General features: G+C 42.3%; 3 protein-coding genes and 1 long non-coding RNA gene across 11 annotated transcripts in view; 2 read left to right on the top strand and 2 right to left on the bottom strand.

Annotated features, from left to right (window-relative positions):
- Positions 1 to 13451, top strand: part of SPATC1 (spermatogenesis and centriole associated 1) — a 101864-nt gene extending 88413 nt beyond the window's left edge. For 4 of the 5 annotated variants that reach the window (XM_031947403.1, XM_031947402.1, XM_031947400.1 and 1 more), the window contains one exon: positions 13093 to 13451. In XM_031947403.1, coding sequence (XP_031803263.1) covers positions 13093 to 13422 — 330 coding nt within the window. In that variant the 3' untranslated portion in view covers positions 13423 to 13451. The remainder of the gene's footprint in view (positions 1 to 13092) is intronic. The other variant, XM_031947401.1, reaches the window with a different exon arrangement.
- Positions 13452 to 13994: 543 nt separating this feature from the next.
- Positions 13995 to 15765, bottom strand: LOC111719163. The gene is made up of 2 exons (XR_004231143.1): positions 15677 to 15765; positions 13995 to 15226 (listed from the first exon to the last, which is right to left on the bottom strand). It is a non-coding gene; the product is annotated as an uncharacterized LOC111719163 (long non-coding RNA).
- A 374-nt stretch (positions 15766 to 16139) lies between these two features.
- On the top strand, positions 16140 to 19348 carry LOC100922532. The gene is made up of 8 exons (XM_012541967.3): positions 16140 to 16248; positions 16385 to 17456; positions 17547 to 17619; positions 18074 to 18214; positions 18307 to 18396; positions 18622 to 18685; positions 18771 to 18906; positions 19075 to 19348. Exons 2-8 carry the CDS (start codon positions 16584 to 16586, stop codon positions 19222 to 19224), a joined length of 1527 nt encoding a protein of 508 aa, XP_012397421.1. The 5' UTR covers positions 16140 to 16248; positions 16385 to 16583; the 3' UTR covers positions 19225 to 19348.
- Positions 19222 to 22023, bottom strand: part of OPLAH (5-oxoprolinase, ATP-hydrolysing) — a 53339-nt gene continuing 50537 nt past the window's right edge. For all 4 annotated transcript variants that reach the window (XM_003760530.4, XM_023496636.2, XM_023496638.2 and 1 more), the window contains exons 19-27: positions 21754 to 21928; positions 21403 to 21587; positions 20999 to 21145; positions 20758 to 20892; positions 20520 to 20669; positions 20283 to 20440; positions 20042 to 20202; positions 19706 to 19803; positions 19222 to 19467 (exon numbers count right to left, since the gene is read on the bottom strand). In XM_003760530.4, the coding sequence (XP_003760578.2) occupies positions 19321 to 19467; positions 19706 to 19803; positions 20042 to 20202; positions 20283 to 20440; positions 20520 to 20669; positions 20758 to 20892; positions 20999 to 21145; positions 21403 to 21587; positions 21754 to 21928 (1356 nt within the window). In that variant the 3' untranslated portion in view covers positions 19222 to 19320. The remainder of the gene's footprint in view (positions 19468 to 19705; positions 19804 to 20041; positions 20203 to 20282; positions 20441 to 20519; positions 20670 to 20757; positions 20893 to 20998; positions 21146 to 21402; positions 21588 to 21753; positions 21929 to 22023) is intronic.

Genomic DNA, 22023 nt, shown 5'->3' with positions numbered 1-22023 from the left:
ATTTTTACTTTTGCTTAAAAGAACCTTCAAGCTGCATTTTGTTTGACTGAATCAATATTTATTGAAGTCTTTTCTTAAAAGAACTCCTAAGCAGTAGACATGGGAAAGACCTTATTTGCTACATCTCTTAAGTCAACTGTAAAGAAAAAAAAAAATTGATGAGAGGAAGTATAGTGAGAATTTGAGGTGAATCCTGGTTTGTAGAGATGAATTTTTAATTTACTAAGATAAATGACAGAATCCAACAACCTAAAATTCTACAAAGGCAGTTAGCTTAAATTATTGGAAATAATAATTCCAGAATAAAATTCTGATGACATAAATACCAATAATTATGAAGAAGAAAAGGGGGAACTAAAGAGACTGCTGATATAAATGATAAATTGATCAACCCATTTAGACTTTTAAAAACTATATTTTACTAATACATTGTTGGTGGAGTTGTGAACTGATCCAACCATCCTGGAGAGTAATTTGGAACTATGTCCAAAGGGCTATCAAACTGTGCATGCCCTGTGATCCAGCAGTGTCTCTATTGGGTCTGTATCCCAAAGAGATCACTAAAAAGGAAAAGAGACTAAAATGTGCAAAAAATATTTGTAGCAGTCTTTTTTTGTGGTGGCAAGGAATTGGAAACTGAATGGATGTCCATCAGTTAGGGAATGATTGAATAAGTATGGCATATGAATGTTATGGAATATTATTATTCTATAAGAAACAATCAGTAAGATGATTTCAGAAAGCTCTGGAGATAATTATATGAATTGATGCTAAATGTGAAAATGACTCTTTTCAACAATAAGGTGATTCAGAGTAGTTTCAATACACTTGTGATAGAGTCATCTACATCCAGAGAGAGGACTATGGGGACTGAATGTGGATCACAGCATAGTATTTTCACCCTTTTTGTTGTTGTATGCCACTTTTTTCTTTCTCATTTTTTTTCCTTTTTAATCTGATTTTTCTTGTGCAGCTTGATAAATGTGGAAATATATGTATAAAAGAATTGCACATGTTTAATATTTATTGGATTACTTGCTGTCTAGGGAGGGGATGGGGAGAAGAGAAGGAGAATATTTTGAAACACAAGGTCTTGCAAGGGTAAACATTGAAAACTATCTTTGCATATATTTTGAAATAAAAAGCTATTTTAAAAAAATTATGTCTTGAAAATAAAAGCAAGACAGCTCCTGATTTATATAAAAGAGTGGCATCATCCTATAAGACTCATAATCTTTTAACAATAGTGTCAGGAACTGATACTTTGTTAGTGGAATTGTGAATACATCCAACCATTCTGGAGAGCAATTTGGAACTATGCTCAAAAAGTTATCAAACTGTGCATGCCCTTTGATCCAGCAGTGTTACTACTGGGCTTATATCCCAAAGAGATCTTAAAGAAGGGAAAGGGACCTGTATGTGCAAGAATGTTTGTGGCAGCCCTCTTTATAGTGGCCAGAAACTGGTAACTGAGTTAATGCCCATCAATTGGAGAATGGCTGAATAAATTGTGGTATATGAATGTTATGGAATAGTATTGTTCGGTAAGAAATGACCAACAGGATGATTTCAGAAAGGCCTGGAGAGACTTACACGAACTCATGCTGAGTGAAATGAGCAGGACCAGGAGATCATTATATACTTCAGCAACAATACTATATAATGATCAATTCTGATGGACCTGGCCATCTTCAGCAATGAGATGAACCAAATCAGTTCCAATGGAGCATTAATGAACTGAACCAGCTGCACCCAGTGAAAGAACTGTGGGAAATGACTAAGAACCATTACATTGAATTCCCAGTCCCTATATTTTTGCCTGTCTGCATTATTTTTATTTCCTTCACAAGCTAATTGTACAATATTTCAGAGTCCGATTCTTTTTGTACAGCAAAATAATGGCGTGGACATGTATACTTATCTTGTATTTAATTTATACTTTAATATATTTAACATGTATTGGTCATCCCGCCATCTAGGGGACGGTGGGAGAAGGAGGGGAAAAATTGGAACAAAAGGTTTGGCAATTGTCAATGCTGTAAAATTACTCATGCATATAATTTGTAAATAAAAAGCTATTAAAAAAACAATAATTAATTCAAGGGCTGCCATCATAAAAAAAAAAAAAATCTGATGGCTAACCTTGTAACAGGCTGGTGCTCTGATAGCAGACAGGCTATCACTTTATCCTTATCCAAAACCTTTCCAATTTGGTACAATTTGCTAGAATATGTACTTCAGGAATCAAGGGTCACTTCTACACCATTTTGAGTACTCAGAGCCAAATTTTTTCGATTTCACACCTGAATCAAACTTGTGAATGTATGTTTTATATGATATTGATGTTTCTCTCTTAAGAGAGAATTTTTTTTAGCAGCCATTGTAAAAAATGGATGGACTATTTCTTGACTAAAAAGGAATACACTAAACTCACAAAGTCAGTAGCCAGTAGGCAGGGAAAGATTGAATGGGAATGACAGAGGTAGCAATCTATTTGTCTTCTGTTTTTTGTGACAAAACTCCTTGAAAAGGCTTCCTGTAATAGATGTATCTTTTTTAACTCCCTAGAATCTAGCATCTATCCTTATTCCACTGAAACTGCTTACACCCAAATTTCAATGATTTTCTTAATTGCCAAACCTAATGGCTTTTTCTCAATATTTATTCTCCTTGACCTCTCTGCAGTCTTTGACACTGTCAATTGCTCTTTTCTTCTTTACACTCTCTTATATCTAGGTTTTCAAAACACCATTCTCTCCTCAGGATCTCTTGCCATTAACCACGAGTGCCTGTTCTAGGGTCTTCTTCTCTTTCTATACTATTTCATTTGGTTATCTCAATACCTCCCATGAAATTCTTTCTATCTTGATGATTCTCAAATCTTCATATTCTTCCCTAAACCTGTCTGCTGACCTCCAGATCCACATTTCCAACTACCTTTACAATATTTTGAACGTGATAGCCAGTAGACATGTTAAACTCAACATGTTCAAAACTGTACTCATTATCTTTCCCTTTCTCCAAACTATGTAGATGTCATCCTCAATTCCTCACTTTTGCTCACTCTATAGTCAATTTGTTGCTAAGGTTTGTCTATTTTACCTCAGCACCATCTCTTGCATATGCCCCCTTCTCTACTCTAACCGTGGTAGTATAAGCTTTCATCACCTCATTTTTGGGTTATTGCAATAACCTGCTGGTGAGTGCCTTTATTAAATCTCTCCCTACTCAAAAACATTCTCCATTAAGCCATCAAGATGACTTTCCTAAAGCACAGATCCAACCAAGTCATCTACCTGCTCAGTAAACTGCAGTGATTCCCTATTGCCCTCATAATCAAATGCAAAATCCTCTGCCATTCAAAGCCCACCTCCCAATTTTCCAATTTTCTCATGCTTTATCTTTTCCCCATACATTACCATTTACTAACACTGACTTCCTTGTTCTTTTATGAATAAGTCACTCTATCTCTAAGTTCTGGACATTTTCATTGACTTATCTTTGTACCCAAAATGCTTTCCCTCCCTCTCTGCCTCCTATCTTCACTAGTTTCCTTCAAGTCTTAGCTAAAATCCTACCTTTTGCAGTAAGCTTATCACATAATAAACACTTAAATGTTTGTTTGAAGTCATATAATTAAGTGAATAGCAGAGATGATATGAGTTCCAGTGTGTGTTGATTACCAAAAATTAGTAATAGTACTAATAATAATCTGATTCAGTAGAATTAAAAAGTGTTAAAGGATTTCCTCCAACGAACTGTTCCCCATCCATACATTAAAATTATGAAAGATTCCTTGGTGAATTGAATGATAATAAAATCACTTAGTTATTTCCTAATTATCAACATTAAGTGGCTCATAAAACAGGGAGACATGTCATCAGAGGTGTTTACCAGTATCCTGGAGGCTACCCTTTTTTAGGGTCCCAAATGGAAGATGAATGATAGTCAAGGGGACTTGACTGTATTTGGGAAATTGCACAATACTGTAAATGATTTCAAGTTATTCCTTGTCACAAAAATTCATCTTTTTGAAACCAGAATCCTTCCCACAATGCTAAGAATTGTGGAACTCCATAGTCTTCATAGAATTGAAATTCTAGGTGACCCAAAGGGTAGAAGAAAAGACTCACTAAGAGTGAAAGTAGAATACAGTATATAACAATAATGATCTGCATACAACAAGGAAATATAAAAAGATAAGAAAAAGAGGTAAGCTAGTTATGTAACTTGGTTAACAGATATATTAACAAACCCAGTGTTACACCACAACCCACATTGTTTAAAGGTCTGTAATGCATTAGATTGATCTCCAATGGATTTATCAGAGGACATGAATGAACAGAAGAAACAGTTCATTGCATTCTATATCAATGGATGGACTACCTACATCAGTAAAGATCACATCCATTCACAGATTCTAAATGTATTAGAAAATTAATTCCTGTCAATTCATTTTAACTTAATTGATTTACTATGCTTTTTTTTTTCTTTAAAGTATCAGAAGAGTTATGGGTTGTAGTACATTCCTTTATACAGAAAAGAGTCATCCTATGGATGAAGGTCTGTGTCTTAGGACACATGTAGGGGCAACGTGATGTAGTAGAAAGAATGCTGGGGTGGAAAACAGATGATTTATATTTGAATACTGGCTCTGGATAACTTTAGTCAAGTCACTAGAGCCTCAATTTCCTCATCTATGAAATTTGAAATAAGAGTATGAAATACCTATTACCAAGATTTGTTAGAAGAAAATTATTTTGTGATCTTCAAAATGTTATATGAATGAGTTTTCATAATCTTATATTTTGTGTTATAAAGCTAATATTGATCTTGTTTTAACCACTACTAGGCTAACATCAAGTCAGTTCTATATCTCATCAGAGCTAAGATCATAGGGCTGGAAGATCATCTTGGAAACTCAGCATATCACTTGCCTAGTTGGAATGTTCATTTTCCTGAATATGTACAGAATCCATCTATAGTTTTCCATAAGTCTCTCTGTTCTCCTAGAAGTCCTTCTCTGTTCTATTTTCATTATAGAATTTATATCCAGGATTTTTCTTTGTTCTAGGGTACTATTAATTGTCCAATACTGAAGGTCCATCCAAATTGTCACTATACTTAATGCAAGATCCCACATGAAAATGACCAGTCTGCCCAGCTTTCACATAGGAATCTAATGTCATCTTCATCTATTTCTAGGTTTCTCCAAAAACTATATCAGTAATATCTTTCTTCAAAAATACATTCCAATCTTCCCTTCTTTAAAACAATATTATTCCAATATCTTGGACCCCCTATAAACCCAAACCAAAAAAGTTAATGCCCACCACACACCTCTACAGTATCTTATAAGTGATTCTCAACTTCACTTTTTTTGGAGACAATAGTATACAATGGTGCAAACATAGAACATTCAAAAGATTATTATAAGAAAAAAAAATAAGCCTTTATTTCAAGGAGAAGTCTGAGATCATTAACAGAATTGTTTGGTTTTCCAAAGGCAATCAAACTTGCCCTCTTTCTCCTGCTCAATTTGGGGGCCAGATGATTTGCAGTCTCTGGCTCAGATATATGTACCAATGAAAGAGCTCTACCAATTACCCATTTAATTGTATATTATAGCTTGGACAAGTGACATTTTTAAACTTTTTTAAAAAAATAATATTTCTCCCCAATTACATATTAATAAAATTTTCTAACATTTGGGGGTTTTTTTTAAGTTTTGAATTCCAAATTCTATTCCTTCTTCCCTCTTTTCCCTCTACCATCCCTGAGATGGTAAACAATCTGAAATTTGGGAAGGAGAGAGACAGAGAGAGAGAGACAGAGGCAGAGAGACAGAGACAGAGGTGGGGGAGGGAGAGAAGGAAGGAAGGAAGGAAGGAAAGGAGGGAGGGAAGAATGGAAGGAGGAGGAAGAGAAAGAGAGAGAGGGGGAGGGTAGGAGGGAGGGAGGAAGCAAGGAAGAAAGAGAGAGATGGATGGAGGGAGGGAGGGAGGAAGGAAAAAAGAAGGGAGGGAAGAAAGGAGGAAGGTAAAGAGGGAGGGAGAGAAGGAAAGAGGAAGTAGAAGAAAGAGAGAAAAGAAGCAAAGAAGGAAGAGAAAAGGAACAAAGAAAGAAAAGGAAGGAGGGAGGGAGGGAGGAAGGAAGGAAGAAAGAAAGAAAGGAAGAAAGGAAGGAAGGAGAGAAAGAAAGAAAAAGCATGTTTCAGTCTGTATTCAGACAATATCAGTTCTTTCTCTGGAGGCAAAAAAAAAATGCTTTATCATGAATCTTTTGGGACTATCTTGAATCACTATCTTGCTGAGAATAGCTAAGTCATTCATAGTTCTTCATCTTACAATATTACAATATTACTGTGTATAACATTCTTACGGTTCTGTTCACTTCACTTTTCATCAGTTCATGTAATCCTTCTCAGGTTTTCCTGAAATCATCTTGCTTATCATTTCTTTATTATTATTATTATGGATTTTTATTTACAAAACATATGCATGGGTAATTTTTCAACATTGATGCTTGCAAAACCTTTTGTTCCAACTTTTTCCCTCCTTCCCCCCACCCCTCTCCTAGATGGCAGGTAGTCCAATACATGTTAACTATGTTAAAGTATATGTTAAATACAATATATGTATTTATCTTGCTGCACAAGTAAGTTATCTTGCTGCACAAGAAAAATTGGATGTAGAAAGATGTTAGAAAAACCTGAAAAGGAAAACAAAAATGCATTGCTTATCATTTCTTATAGCATAGTTAAATTCCATCACAATCATGTAACATAACTTGTTCAGTCATTCCTTGCAGATATGCACCTCTTCATCTCTCATTTAAATAATTACAATAGCTTATTAAATTAGTCTCTCTGCATCTAGTATTTTTCCTTTCCAAACAGCTACCAAAATGATATTTATAAAGATAGTTTTGTGCTGATAAATATTAACCATCTCCCTTGGAGAAAAATATGTAACACTTCTAAATTTAATTTGCATCATTAACATTTTCTCCATCACTTTCTTAAGCTTAGTCAATAAAACAATAAATCAAGCCATAATTTGAAGCATTTGCTGATTTACAAAGTATAGAAGTTTCCACTGAAAATATAACAATTGGTGAGCATGAGCCAGCTCCAGTAATGCTGTCTAAAGTATACCAGGACAATGTTCTGTTCAAGAGGCTTTTGTGGCTTTCCATTGACCAATGGAATAGAATAAAACAAAAGCTATTCTGTTTGGCATTTGAAATTCTTCATGACTTGGCTCTTCAGCATATCTTTTCAAGTTAAACACATTTCTCCCTCTTCTATGCTCAACATTTCAGCCAAACTAACCAACCTCTGATACATCTTCTCATTTTCTGCTTAAGCATCTTCTGAGGTTGCCCAGAATATTTTCCCACTTTACCATATTCTACAAAGGTAGAAAGGAACCAAGTTGTGAAGAATTTTAAAAGCCAAATAGGTTTTTATATTTGATAATGGAAATAAATTTGGAAACAATGAAGTTTATTGGATAGAGTGGTAACATAGTCAGGCTTGTGCTTGCAGGAAATCAGTTGGACAACCGAATGGAGGATATACTTTAATAGAAAGAGACTTGATGTAGGGAGATGCCCCTGAAGGTTACTGCAATAGTCCAGTGTATGGTGGTGAGACCTAAGTAAGACTGGAATCTCTGGGACAGGTAGGTGGTAAAGTAGATAGAACAGCATTTCTTGGAGTCAGAAGACCTAAATTTTAACCCGGCTTCAGACACTTAACTAGCTGTATGAACTTGGGCAAATCACATAACCCCAGTTGCCTACAAACAAACAAACAAAAAACAATAGTGGAATCTTTATGGCTGCAGAGAAGAGGAAATATTGCAAGGACTGAATTGACAGGATTTGTCAACAGACTTGGATATGTAGGGTGAATCACAGTGAGGTCGAAAATCTGGTTGACTAGATAGATGGTGATACCTTCAACAATAGTAATGGAGTAGGAAGAGGATAGATTTTAGGGAGGAAAGAAAATGGGTTCTGTTTTAGACATTTTGTGTTTGAGATATCTGTACAACATCCAGTTTGAGAAGTCTAATATACAGTTAATAATATGAACTGAGGTTAAGGCTAGATAAGTAAATTTGGGAATCACCCACATAGAGATAATAATGAAAGCCATAGGAACTAATGAGATCATGAAGTGAAGTAATATAAAGAAGAGAGGGAACCCTGGGAAACATGGTTAATTGGCAGGACTTTGAGAAAGATCCACAAAGGGGAATAAGAACAATCAGGTATACAGATAGGAAGAGAACCAGGAGAGAGCAGTATCTTGAAGACCTTGCAAGGAGCAATTATCCAGAAGAGAGTATGATCAGAAAGGCCATTAAATTTGGCAATTAAGAAATCATTGGTAACTCTGGAAAGAGTAGTTTCAGTGTAGTTCAAAGTAGTTTCTGAAGCCATATTGCAAAGGGTTTAAAATAAAGAGGAGAAAAGGCACTAATTATTGATCATTTATTGAAGGAAATTAGTCACAAAGAGAGGAAAGAGATAGGATGATACCTAGTGGGCACTTATTAACTATTTGTTGAGGAAATGGAAACTGAGTGGATGCCCATCAGTTGGGGAATGGTTGAGTAAGTTATGGCATATCAATGGAATGGAATAGTATTGTCCTATAAGAAATGATGAGCATGCTGACTTCAGAAAAGGCTGGACTTACATGAACTGATGCTAAGTGAAATGAGCAGAACCAAGAAAACATTATACAATCTTATTGTTACTATGATAATCAACTGTGGTGGTTCTTTTTAATTATGAGGCAATTCAAGGCAATTCCAATAGAGTTATGATGGAAAGTGCCATCTACATCCAGAAAAAGAGAATTATGGAGACTGAATATAGATCAAAGCATATTAGTTTCACCTTTTGTTGTTGTTTGCTTATTTTTCTTTTTCTTTTTCATTTTTGATCTGATTTTTCTTGCCCAGAATGACAGATATGGGAATATGTTTTGAAAAACTGTATGTGTTTAACCTATCTCATTTTACTTGCTGTCTTGAGGAGGGAGGGAGAAGAGGAGAAAGGGAGAAAATTTTGAAACACAAGGTTGGTCAAAGGTGAATGTTGAAAACTGTCTTTGCATGTATTGGGAAAATAAAATACTATTTTTAAAAAGCTGCTTGCTGATTGAGCAATTCACTTGGGTGTTCCTGTGTATATAGGACTCTTAAATCCTGAATCTCACTTGGGAAATTCTAAAATATTCTAGAATTTAACGAAATTACCACATTGACCTATACATACAGAAATGTGTAAGATTGATGTTTAAACTTGGAAACTCTACTATCCTTGATGGTTAGATTTTTTTTTTAATATTTGGAGATCTTTTCTATTTTTCATCTGTTTGTTGACCTTCCTTAAATGTCCTTGAAATGATTTTGTTTAGTTAACTTTCTTATTAAGCTTTCTTTAAACTTGTTTTTCTTTCTACTGCTATTCTCCTTTATGAGACAAAACAACTCACAATATTCACATAAGATTGTAAAAATGAGTTTATATTTTTAACCACCTTTGTCTTGACCACCATATTTCTAAAGCTGTCATATTTCTATAGTTACCAAGGTCATTTCTAGGTTGTTTGGTACCATTTCATGACAATTTATTTACATTGGTTAAATTTTTGCAAGAAATTGTTATAATCTGTTTCAAGGTGCTTTTCTCCATTCATTTCCCATTTTTGAGCACCAGTGACTTGTTTAAATAGGTGAGGTTGAAATTGTTTTTTCACATATCATCATTTTTTTTATTCTTTTAACTCTGTGTTTCTTTTAATTTTTGACCTAACAAATCAATGGTCTATATACAAACTCAAAGAATTGTTTTGACTACATCCCATACTTTTGACTTGTCTCATTATTGTCATTCTCTTGGATGAAATTATTGGTTGTTTCTATGATTTGTCTGACCCACTTATTCGTTAGGATTAGATTGTGTAATTTTCAATTAGGTCTTAGTCTATCTTTCCTTTTTCTCCTCCTACTTCTTAGTCTATCTTTCCTTTTTCTCCTCCTACTTCCCTATAGGGTAAAATAAACTCTTATACTTAACTGAAAGGGTATGGTACTTCCTCTTTGAGCCCATTTCAATGAGAATAAGGTTCAAACAATGCTCATCCCCCTCTCTTCTTTCCCTCTATTGTAATAGGTCTTTTGTGCTTCTTCATGTGATGTAATTTACCCCCATTTTACTTCCCCTTTCCCCTTCTCCCAGCACAATATTTTTCACCCTTTCTTTTTTATAGCATCACATCGATCAACTTATAACCACACCCTCTCTATATACATAACTCTAATTGCCCTAATATAAAGTTCTCAAGAGTTAAAAGTGTCATCTTCCCATATAGAGGTATAAAGTTATTTTTTTTCCTTTCCCCTTTTTATGCTTCTCTTGAGTCTTGTAATTAAAGACTGAATTTTTTGTTTAGTTCCGGCCTTTCATCAGAAATGACTGAAAGTCCCCTGTTTCACTGAATATCCATCTTTTCCCCTGAAAGATTATGCTCAGTTTTGCTGAGTAGTTAATTCTTGGCTCCTCAATATTTGAATTGCTTCTTTTTAGTCACTTGCAGTATTTTCTCTTTGACCTGATAATTCTGAAATGTGGCTACAATATTCCTTGGAGTTTCATTTTAGGATCTCTTTAAGGAGGTAATCTATAAATCACTATTTTTATCTTCTGGTTCCAGGATATCTGGGCAATTTTCCTTGATAACTTCTTGAAAGATGCTGTCCAGGCCTTATTATCACTATTATTATTGATCATGGCTTTCAGTTAGCCCAATAATTCTTAAATTAGCTCTCTGAGGAGCAGCTAAATGGTGCAGTGGATAGAGCACCAGCCCTGAAATCAGGAGAACCTGAATAAAAAAATCTAGTCTCAGACACTTAACACTTCCTAGCTATGTGACCCTGGGCAATTGTTCTCCTGGATCTATTTTCCAAGTTAGTTATTTTTCCAATGAAGTACTTTACATTTTCTTCTATTTTCACTCTTTTACTTTTGTTTGACTGATTCTTGATGTCTCATAGAGTCAGTAGTTTCCACTTGCTCAAATCTAATTTTTAAGATATGATTTTCTTCAATTAGCTTTTGTACCTACTTTTTCATTTGGCTAATTTTACTTTTAAAGGAGTTGTTCTCTTCACTGTATTTTTTTTTTCATTTAACCAATTGTATTTTCTTAATTGTTTTCTTCAGTCATTCTTCCTGTTCCAAGCTACTTATTCTCTTTTGCATACCTTTCCTTTCTTCTTGCAATTTTTCTTCTATCTTTTAAATTTGACTTTTAAAATCTTTTTTGAACTTTTTCAAGATGACTTTTTGGATTTGAGACCAATTCATATACCACTTTGAGGTTTCATATGTAAGCATTTTGTCCTCTTCTGAGTTGGTGTTTTCATCTTCCCCCTCACCATAGTAAATTTCTGTATGTTTCTTGCCTTTTTTCCTTTTTTGGCTGAGGCAGTTGGGGTTAAGTGTCTTGCCCAGAGTCACACTTGCTCTTGTTTGTGGGGGGTTTTGGGCTTATTCTTGGCTTTTAAAATTGAGCTCTGCTCTTGAGATAAAGGGGGAGCTGTCCCAAACTTTTTGTGCTTGGGAAGGGTTACTGGCTTTGATTGTTGGGGCCTCAGATTTCTGACGACTTTGCTCACAATACTAAAGTAACCTGATCTAATCGTACCTATTGTTGCCTGGTTTCTGGGGCTGGCAATTTGCCTTCTGAGCTGGGGCTGGAGTTTCCATCACTGGCCTGTTATACTACTGTCCTATTGAGCCAGGACAAAAGGGTATTGTTCCTTGTCTGCTGAGTTAAAAGTTCATCTTCTCTTCCTGAACAATTATTGTAGTTCTGTCAATCCAGTACTAGGGTCCTTATAATTTCTTTCATCATTGAAATCATTGCTCCTAACCTGGCTAGAAAAGCAATGAAATATTTTAAAATCTTGCTTTTGTCACTATCTCTATTTACTCTGAACATAAACATTTCCTAGCTCTCTTGCTTCCATCTCCTATATGAACTTTTTAAAATCCTAAGGAGTTCCTTGTGTCTGCTTAAATCATTTTCCTTTCTCTTCCTCATCACAATCCTTTGTGTTATCAGAATTTCTTTTTTTTGAGAGTATCCTAACTCTCTTGAGTTGACTTGTGTAGAATTTTAGGCCACAGGATTCTACATATCATTTCTCTTTCTTAGAGATTCTTGGAAATTCACCATTCCAAAATGTAAGATAGGCATCAAACTACCTTTATCCTCTTCATAAATAACAAACTGTATGGAGTAGTCATGTCCTCCCAAGGCTCCCCAATGGGAGCTACTTCAGCACCTCCTAAACCACTAGAATCAAGTTCAGAATTCCCATTTGCCTCCTAGCTTCTTCTGCTTCCATGGTCTCCTTTACTGGATCTTTGTCTACTTCACAGAACCAACCAGGAGAGCTTTCCCTCCCTGAACTGCTAAGGCAAGGTCCTTGGCCCTTTTCTCCCACTATACTATCTCCATGTTTTCCAACCAAGGAGCTTGCTCAGAGGGAGAGGAAAGAGAAAAAAAAAGTCTGTCCCCTCAACTAAGTGAAGAAATGTAGGGAGTTAAAGTGAATAGGTTTTCATTGATCTTTCTAAAACTTTCCCATTTTAGCTTCATTTTTTTTTTCAAATCGAATTCTCTGTTCTTTAAGCTGAGGGAACATCCTTCTTCTAACACTTCATTCTGCCATAGTAGAGTCTAATCTCTTAGGTATCCCTATTTCCACAGGCCCCTCCCATCAGACCTAATGAACTGAGACGTTAGAAATGTGTCTTTAGCATTTACTTGCTCCTGGACACCCTCCTCCTCCCAAATTACCTCGAACCTTCCTCTTCTCCCCACTACAAGACTAACCTGAGCCCCTTCCCTCAGACTCACCTGTCCCCTTTCTTCTTCCCTTAGGCTTCCCTGGTTCCCCTCTCCTCAGACTTCCCCACCTCATTCCTTTTTCTCCTCCCAGGCCTCCCTCCTCCCCTTGCCTCTCAGATCCTTCAGATAACGCCCTCCTCTCTCCTCAGGCCTCCCTGAATACTTCAAATCACAAGTTGGATGAAGAATTGTGCCAGACACTCACTCAACGTTATGTGAGTGTCATGAATCGGCTGCAGAGCCTGGGCTACAATGGGCGGGTCCACCCGGGACTGACGGAGCAGTTGGTTAATGCTTATGGTATCCTGAGGGAACGGCCTGAGCTGGCAGCCTCTGAAGGTGGCTGTTATACCATGGACTTCCTCCAGCGGGTGGTCACGGAGACGGTACCCCCCAGCATGCTCAATGATGCTCTGCTGCTTCTCTCCTGCCTCAACCAACTCTCCCAAGATGATGGCAAGCCTATGTTCATCTGGTGACTGAGATCTGCTAAACTCACGCTGGTGAACTGCCTGTTATTTTGTGCTTCCTTCAAATCGAATTTTCTGCTCTTCAGATTGAGGAAACCACCCCTGAGCATGGCCACTTACCATGGGCAAGGTCCTTCCCACCCCACCCCAGGTTCCCCACACACCAAGCAAAGCTATTAAAGCTATTAATTGCTAGGGAAGAAATCAGTACTCTTGGGCTTTGGGTACCCAAATTCTCAACGGGGGCAGGTAAAGAAAGCATTGATAGTTACCAGCTGTCTCTCTCTCACCATCCTCTCAGGGCTTGACAATGGGATGGGCTTCAGTATCTAAAAGGTTTTTTTCCCCAAAGTTGCCTTTTATATCACTTTATGCCTAACTAAACCCCACAAAGCCCCAGGCTTGGGGGATGTTGGCAGGATGGGGAAGAGAAGAAATAAATGTCTTTATGTCCTCTTAGGTTTTGGTTAAAATTCTGAAGTGATAGAATTTTTACTGATATTTTACTGATTGTATTACCCAGAATTTAGGGGAGATAATAGTATTACTTTCACACTTTTTTTTCTTTCTCTCTTCTTTCCTCTTTTCTTTGGGAGATATCACATAGGATGACAATAACAAATAGTGACAATAACAAATAGTGAAAAAAGAGGCAGATGTGGAAAAAATAGTTTTGAGCTCCAGCTTTGAACATCATTAACTATAATTGGGGGAAAGTCAACTTTTTCTAGGCCCCATTTTCCTTATCTGTGAAATAAGAAAAATAATACTTGTAACATCCATTTCACCAAACTGAAAAACATGCTCTGCTATAAAGTGTAAGATGTACCTATTGCTTAGTAAAGAGTGAATTGAAGAACTAGACTTTGATTTCCTAACCTAGAGAAAACTTGGATTGACAGGGGCCGAACTCATAAGAAACAAAGAATAATGATTGTTTCATTGTCCTTCTAAAAGTTTTGAGGACAGAGATGGAGTATCACTTGGGGTAAAGGGGAAGACAGATAAACTCATCACCAACAATGGGTTTTAGATTTCAGTTTAACAAAGGATAGTCTGGATTTAGGCTAGAATTCCAGGCCCTACTTGAGGCTCAGAGAATCACAGTTGCCCGGACTGCTTATGATAAGACAGATTAGTTAATTGGTAAAGATAATATTTTTAAATACTTTCAGTCATATTTTACTTTTATTTTTGAGTTGATGTTTTTTCTCCTCAAAAAAGATTCTTAATGAAATCAAGGTGGCTCCATGAGGGAAGAGATGAGTTACAGGGAACTATAGGTATCAGTGATGAACACACGGTGATACTGCATCCCCCTAACTGGTACAGAGTGAGCTCCTTCAGCAGACCCTTTGATTGGAAAACAGGGCCCAGCACTTAGTGGGTACAACAAAGTGAGCAGGTCCTTTTCTGCAGACTTGTGTTGGGATCTTTTATAGTGATACATTGCAATAGACTGATCTGGTAGTAAAATAAAAAGGGGGACAGAAAAGATATTTTAGAGTCTGAAAATAAAAAGGGGGACAGAAAAGATATTTTAGAGTCTGAATGAATAAATAAGACTTAGAAACAATTGGAAATTTAGGTCTAAAGATTAGGCCTGAAAATTTGGCTAAGGGCCTTACTTGAGAGATCATATGATCTCTCCCTCAACCTCCACAGCTGTTTGTTTATTCATCTCAGTATTCTGTCCTCTATACCTGTTTGTATAGTTCCGTTTCTTATCCAGTTCTTAAAAGCTTCCTGAGGTCAAGAACAGTTATTTACATACCCCCTAGAGTTGTGCACTATGGCAAATCTCAATAAACATCTGTAAAAAGAACAAAAATTAACTGAGGTCAAATTTTAAATAATTCACTCCAGTCGGTTTATCCTGGCTAGGTTATTTAACTTTTGAGGTGGAGCTGCATTTGGATGCTTGAGGCGTTTGCTGACCTAACCGGTTTCTATTCCTCTTTTTTGTTTGGCAAAGGCTGGGACAGATAATAGATTACAATTGATAAAACTGGGTAGATCAAATCGGTAAGACGCTCAAAACTACCCCAAGGCTGCGAAATTTTCTGACTGAAAGGATGGACCAAGAGGTTTGCTCCCTGGCTACCTCTAATGCAAGTCCCTTCAAAATCTGGCTATTTCAGCCCCAGCCCCCAAAGCCAAAGAGCTACCCGTTTCGCAGACTGGCCGAGTTCCCAACTAGCTCCTTTTCCTGCCCTCCCTCCACTCTGGCAGCACCCATTCCTGCTTTCTCCCGTTTTTTCACCTGCTGCTGCATAGAAGGCAGCACTAGAGACCCACGCCAGTCTTAGTCGCCAGACAGACGAATAGCAAAACGGCCGAAGGAGAGAGCCGGCCTTGGAGCCGGCAAGACGCGCTGAGTTCGAGTCCCTTCTTATGAAACGTACTGGGAGACTCTGGGCAAATTTCTTTATCTCAGAGCTTCAGAGACTTTGCTACGATCCTTAAGCCTCAGAGTATCGTGATACCCTCTTTAATAACGGGAAAGCCCTGCGCCGATGGCTTCTCAGGTCCGGTCGGTTGGGCCGTCTTTCCACCAGAGAAGGTCCCAGCGCGGCAGCAGAGTAGGACTACAGCCCACCGCGATGCTAGCAGGGGTCAGCACAGCGCGATCCCTCTCCGCTCACGGCCGGGGGCTGCCTTCTCACAGGCCGCTCCCGACAGCTCTGGGCCGGACCACCGCCCAAGGTCCCCCGGCTTCCAGCCTTATCTGGCCGGGGCGGGACCTGCGTGGCCTGAGTCCGGGGGCGGGCTCTCGCTCTCGTCTTCACTTTCTCTTTCCATTTTCCGGCTTCCGCCGCCACACTCCAAGTTCAGGTAAGGAAAGGGATGTGTCCCCGGGGCCTCCTTCCCGACCCTCGTTCCTCTTCCGCTTTGGCCCTCCAATCCCTTTCCTGCAGCCCCCCTCTTCCCTTCTCTCACGCGTTCCACTCCTTGCCTGTCTGCTTTCCAGAGTCCCTGGTCACCCTCTCACTCCTCTGCCTTGAGGTTTCCTTTGGACAGATGATCGGCCTCCTACCAGATTCCCCAGCTTGGGGGAAAGATGAAGCCCAGGGGCAGAGCCAAGCCTGGTCCTGAGGAAGGCAGAGCAGCCCCCTTTCCAACGAGGGAAGCGCCTCTCAAGCAGGGTCCCTGGGTCCCCTCCTTTCCCAATGCGGGCCCGGAGCCCCGGTGCCCCCCCAGCCAGCTGGCCCCCGGGGCTGGGAGGGTTGCGGTCATCCCCATTCCCCCACCCCGTCCTGCATGTTCTGCACAGCCTGGCCCGGGCCCTGCTCTTCCCTGCCTACTGGGCCCTGGACAGGCTTCTGGTGTGCTGGGTGCCCACTCCCCGCACTCCATTTCCCTTTTCGACTCCCCTCCCGAGGGTATTGTGTCATCTTCTGGTCACCCTGCTAGGAACGTTGGCAGCCCTGCTGCTGCTGATAGCAGCTGTGCCCCTACTGCTCCTGGGCTTGCTGCTCTGGTTACCTCTTCAGCCTTGTCGCCGCCCTTTCTGCTATCAACCACCTCCCAGGAACTGGACGCCCCCCTCACCCTGGTGCCCCTCATCAGATCCCCACAGAAGCTTTGGCTTTCTCACTGCCAACCTCTGCTTGCTGCCTGATGGCCTGGCCCGGTTCAGCAACCTGCAGCATAGCCAGCGGCGGGCAGAGTACATAGGCACTGCCCTACTCGGGGAAGCCAAAGGGCCAAGCTACGGGGCCACGGGTTCCAGTCCGCCCCAGGCTAGTTCCCTAGTAGGGGAGCTGACATCAGCCCTGCCTGGTAGCCTGGACTTTGTGTGCCTTCAAGAAACCTTTGACATACGAGCAGCAAGCAGGCTAGCCAGACGCCTGGCAACCATCCTAGGTCCTGTGATATACGATGTGGGGACCACCGGCTTCTCTCCAGGGCCTCAGCTCAAACTCCTGGGTAGTGGACTCTTGCTGGTCTCCAGATACCCGGTGCTCAGCGCCCGCTTCCTGCCCTTCCCTAATGGCAGGAGGGAGGATGCGCTTGCCTCCAAGGGATTACTCTCGGTTCAGGTAGGCAGTATTCCCAAGGGCCGGTTGTGGGTTGAGTCTGGGGGTCAAAGATTGACCCTGGAAGAGATGGCAATGCCCATGGTGTTGCAGGTACAGCTGGGCATGCTGGACAAGCGGAGGATTGTGGGCTACCTGCACTGTACCCATCTGCACGCCCCTGAGGGTGAGACAGAACCCCAAGCTAGGATGTCTTTTAGGGGATTCTTCCACTAAACAAATTATCACTAATATATATCAACTGACACAAGAGGCTGGCGCTGGTGAGGGGACTGCTCTTTCTTTAAAATTTCCTCAACTATTGCCCAGCCCTTCATCCCTGGCCCCCAACCCCACCCCATCCTCTGCTAGCAGATGGTTTGCTTTTATTATTCTCTACCTTTTATGGCTGAGGCCATGGCCATTTTTGCCCCACTGACCTAACAGTTTCCATCTCTCCAAGCCCAACCCTTTCCCCTGCTCTTATTTCCTCCATGGCCTCTCTGTTGGCCAGCATTCATAGGCAACTCATGGTTCCCCTGACCTCCCCACCCCATCTCCGAGTTTCCAGATTCACAGGGTTGGGAGGAAAGGGAGGGAAAGGGCAGCAGGTACCCTGGCCCATTCCCTACCTTCCTCAGAGGACTGGGCCATTCGCTGTGAGCAACTTTCACTTCTGCTGGGCTGGGCTGAGCAGTTTGAAGCACAGAGTGACAAAAATGATGATGCTGTTGCTTTCAGTGTACTCATGGGTGACCTCAATTTTGACAACTGTTCCCCAGGTATGGGACAAAGGCCAAGGGAGGAAGGGGGGAAAGTAGTTAGCCCTCTACTAACCAAGCTGCTGTTCCTTTCCCTCCCTTCTCTCTGAAAGATGATGCCCGGGAACAAGAGCATGAACTGTTCACCCACTTCACAGATCCTTGTAGATTGGGACCAGGTCAGGAGCACCCCTGGGCCATAGGTAGGAGCAGCCAGGGTCTGGATCACCATTCCCTATCCACCCCAGCAGGAGAATCTTAGAATGAGACATCGTTCCCTTCAGCAATAAAAACATCCCTGGACAGGGAATCGGAGTCCCCGCACTTTCTGTCCTGGAGCCCCGACTTATCCTTCCTTCCCCTGGCCCTGAAGGGACAAAGGGAAAGCAAGATGTGCTCTGGATCTCACATTTCTTCCTGGTCCCCAGGAACCCTGCTAAGTTTCCCGATGTTACACTGCCCAGTGGCCTGCTGTCCTGTAAAGCTGAGAAGGCAAGTGTCCCTGAGAAGGGGTTTGGATGCTGTAGCACCACTTCTTCCCTAATAATACCAGCCTTTTCTTTCTTTATTCCTCTAGTGCTCTGGAACAGGAGGATGGGCGACATATGTACCTTGCAGGTCCTCCCACTGGGAACTTCCCCCCGGGGTCCTGGCAAGGCAGAAGAATAGACTACATCTTATATCGGAGACAGCCTCATAGCTTTCTCATCTCTGTAAGTGCCACATAGAGTGGAGAGCTAGCAAATTGAGGGACAGGAATGAGAAGAACACTCAATTTTTCTTTTACACTGGGGCCATGGGGGAGTTGGATCTGAGGGTCTGTGGGAGGGAGGAAAAAGGGAGATCTTCTCTCATGTAGAATTCCCTCCCCCACCCCACAGGCCGTAGAGCAAATGACTTTTAGTACTGGCCTGGCGGGCCTGACTGACCATCTAGCTGTAGGACTACGACTCGGGGTGACCACAGAGCCCAGGACAATGTCAGACTGGGGCAACGCCAACACACTGAACAATGAAAGCAGCAAACTGTGACTGTGGCTTCTCCCCAGCCCTACCCCTGTGGCATGGGGGCAACTTCAGGGATCTTTATTGTTGCCCTAGCAGGGTGCTCAACACCTCCCTCACCCTTCACACACCCTCTTGTGCCTGTCGATACTCGTAGACGCTGCCTCGTTCAGGAAAGCAGGTTGAATGGGGTGGGGAGCCAGGGGCAGGGGCTGGCTCCTCAGGGTCCCCGTACCCACCTCCGCCAGGTGTCTTCAGGCAGAAGGCATCCTGAAGTGACAGAGAAGAAAAGATGACCCTCCTTTCCCACTGTTTTATTCCAGCAGCTCCTTTTTTATATTCTTCCCTTTCCTCAATGGAGCCAAATTAAACAATGAACACCAGCAATCCAGAGTTGCAAAGCTCACTTTGTAAGTGGTTGGGGATGTTTGGGGAGAGGTTCTCTGAATCTCTGGGGCTTTTTTGGAGTACTGAACATCCTTCCCTCCCTACTTTTTGAGTTCCTTACCCCAGGATACACGGTCACCGATGTTTTTCCCCCCAGACTGATGGTCCGTCCATCTTTTCGGATTAATAGATTGAGTCCAGGGGCTCCGGGTTCTCCCCCTGAAAAAACCACAACAGGACCAGTTCTTGAAATTATAACAATCTTTTTTCATACCTGGGCTGACTGCAAGATATGACCTTGGTTCTCTCCTAGCCTCTCCCCTTTACTATGCCCTTTGGTCAGCCCAGTAAGATCACAATTGTAAAGAATTATCCCAAGTAGAATAAAACTCTGGAATTTGTTCAGAGGGATGGGTGGTCAGTGTGAAGGAAGGAGGTTGGGAAGGAGGTGTCTCACCAAGGAGTCCATAGGGCCGGAAGGCTCGGCGCTCAGTCAGAACAGATAGTACAGCTTCTTCTCGGAAAAGAAGCTCTCTTATCACTCCATCCCCACCTCGGAAACGGCCCTTCCCCCCTGAGCCTTCCCGCAGCTCAAACCGACGCAGAATCACAGGGTACCTGGGGGAACAGAAGGGCTCAATGTGGTTCCCCCTCTCCCCCACCTCCTGAGGGCAGTTGCCGCTGACTCGCACACTCACCGACTCTCCAGGATCTCGGGGTCAGTGATACGGGTGTTGGTCATGTGGCTGTGGACCCCACTGCGCCCGTGCCAGCCTGGTCCTGCCCCTGCACCCCCTGCCACCGTCTCATAGTAGCCCATGTGGGCATTCCCCAGAGTCACATTGTTCATGCAGCCCTGAGGAATGGGGAAGGGAGGCTGGTGTGAGAGTGCGCCACAGACACCCAGCCCTTCCATCCCTGAGCCTCCCCCAGACCTGAGAAGCAGCACAGGCTCCAAAGGCGGCCAGGATGACGTCCACTACCCGCTGGGAGGTCAGCACGTTGCCTCCAACCACAGCTGCATCTGGAGATGGATCCAGAATGGAGCCCTGTGGGATCACCACCTGAACTGGAGCCAGACAGCCCTAGGGGTTGGGGAGAGGAAACAAATGAGCTTGATAAATGGGGAGTGCCCCCCGACGCAGTGCAGAGGATGGGACATGGGGGACCCACCTGATTCAGAGGGATGTCCTGCCCCACCAAACAGCGTAAGCAGTAGATGAGAGCTGACAGTGTGATGGCTCTGGGAGCATTCAGGTTGCCGAACACCTCTGGGCCTGTGCCACTGAAGTCAAAGATGGCGCTGCCCTGGAGCCGGAGAACTCATCTGAGACCCTTGCCAGAAGCCCGCCCCAGGCCTAGCCAAGGCACAAACCCTGCCCCCACCCCACCTCTCCCTCCCCAGTGGTCCTACCTGTACCGGGTTGAGCTTCACCAGAAGATGGATGGGCGAGCCATCATCCATGTGATCCTGTGCACTCACTTCCAGGGGCAGCCCTTGGGCCTGCCGGGCTTCCCCAAAGGCCCGGAGCATCTCCCGGACAGCCAGCTCTGCATTAGCCTAGGGAAGCAGACAATCAGGGATGCTTTCCAAGCCTAGGGAAGCAGACACTCAGATGCTTTCCACTGCAGACTTAGCTGGTACCTGGCAGGTTCTGTGACCCAGCTGCTGCTAAGGTTTTGCTCCCTCTTCTTCCCCCAGCTCTACAGAGCTTAGCATCCCCCTGCCTTCTCTCCCAAGGCCCAGCACTCTGCAGAAGCACAGGGAAGGTTTGTAGAATGTAAATGGACAGCACACAGCTCAAGGCCTGCTCTTACCTGAATGTGGGCCATGTAGGCCTGCACCACATCTAGTCCATACTGCCCGATCAGCTCCCCTACCAGCTGGATCCCCTTCTGATTGGCTGCCACCTGGGCCCGGAGGTCAGACAGGTTGTCATGGAGATTTCGGGTACCACTGCAGCCAGGAATCTTTCCTGGAGCCCTTAGGACTTCTGTCACAGCTGGTGGGGTACAAGAGGAAGGAAAGGATCACTGGCTGATGTTTTCTTTCACCCCTTCTTCTCCAGTTCCCCAGCTTCTCTAGACCACGTGCCTAAGCTCCCTTCTGACTAGTGTTCTCCAAGTAGTCCTTGGAGCCCCCTTCCCACCTCTCCCTTCCCTCCTCACCCTCCTCCTGGAAGACACCCCTCTGAACCAGCTTGAAGGACAAAAAGACGGCCCCTTCTTGTTGCAGCGCTGTGGAGTGGGGGGGCATGGAGCCTGGTGTGATGCCCCCTATGTCAGCATGATGCCCTCGACTCGCCACATAGAACACAGGGCGGGGCTGGCCAGGCCAGAACACCTGCAGCAGCACAAGTGAGGTAAAAGTGAAGCGGGAAGGGGGCAGAATCATAATCAGACTTAGAGCTGGAGCTTAGAGCTGGAGGAAGACTTCAG

The sequence above is a fragment of the Sarcophilus harrisii genome, chromosome 1 (assembly GCF_902635505.1).
Source record: "Sarcophilus harrisii chromosome 1, mSarHar1.11, whole genome shotgun sequence".
NCBI lineage: Eukaryota > Metazoa > Chordata > Mammalia > Dasyuromorphia > Dasyuridae > Sarcophilus > Sarcophilus harrisii.
Note: the sequence above shows the minus strand (reverse complement) of the source record. Positions and strands in the feature narration are given on the sequence as shown.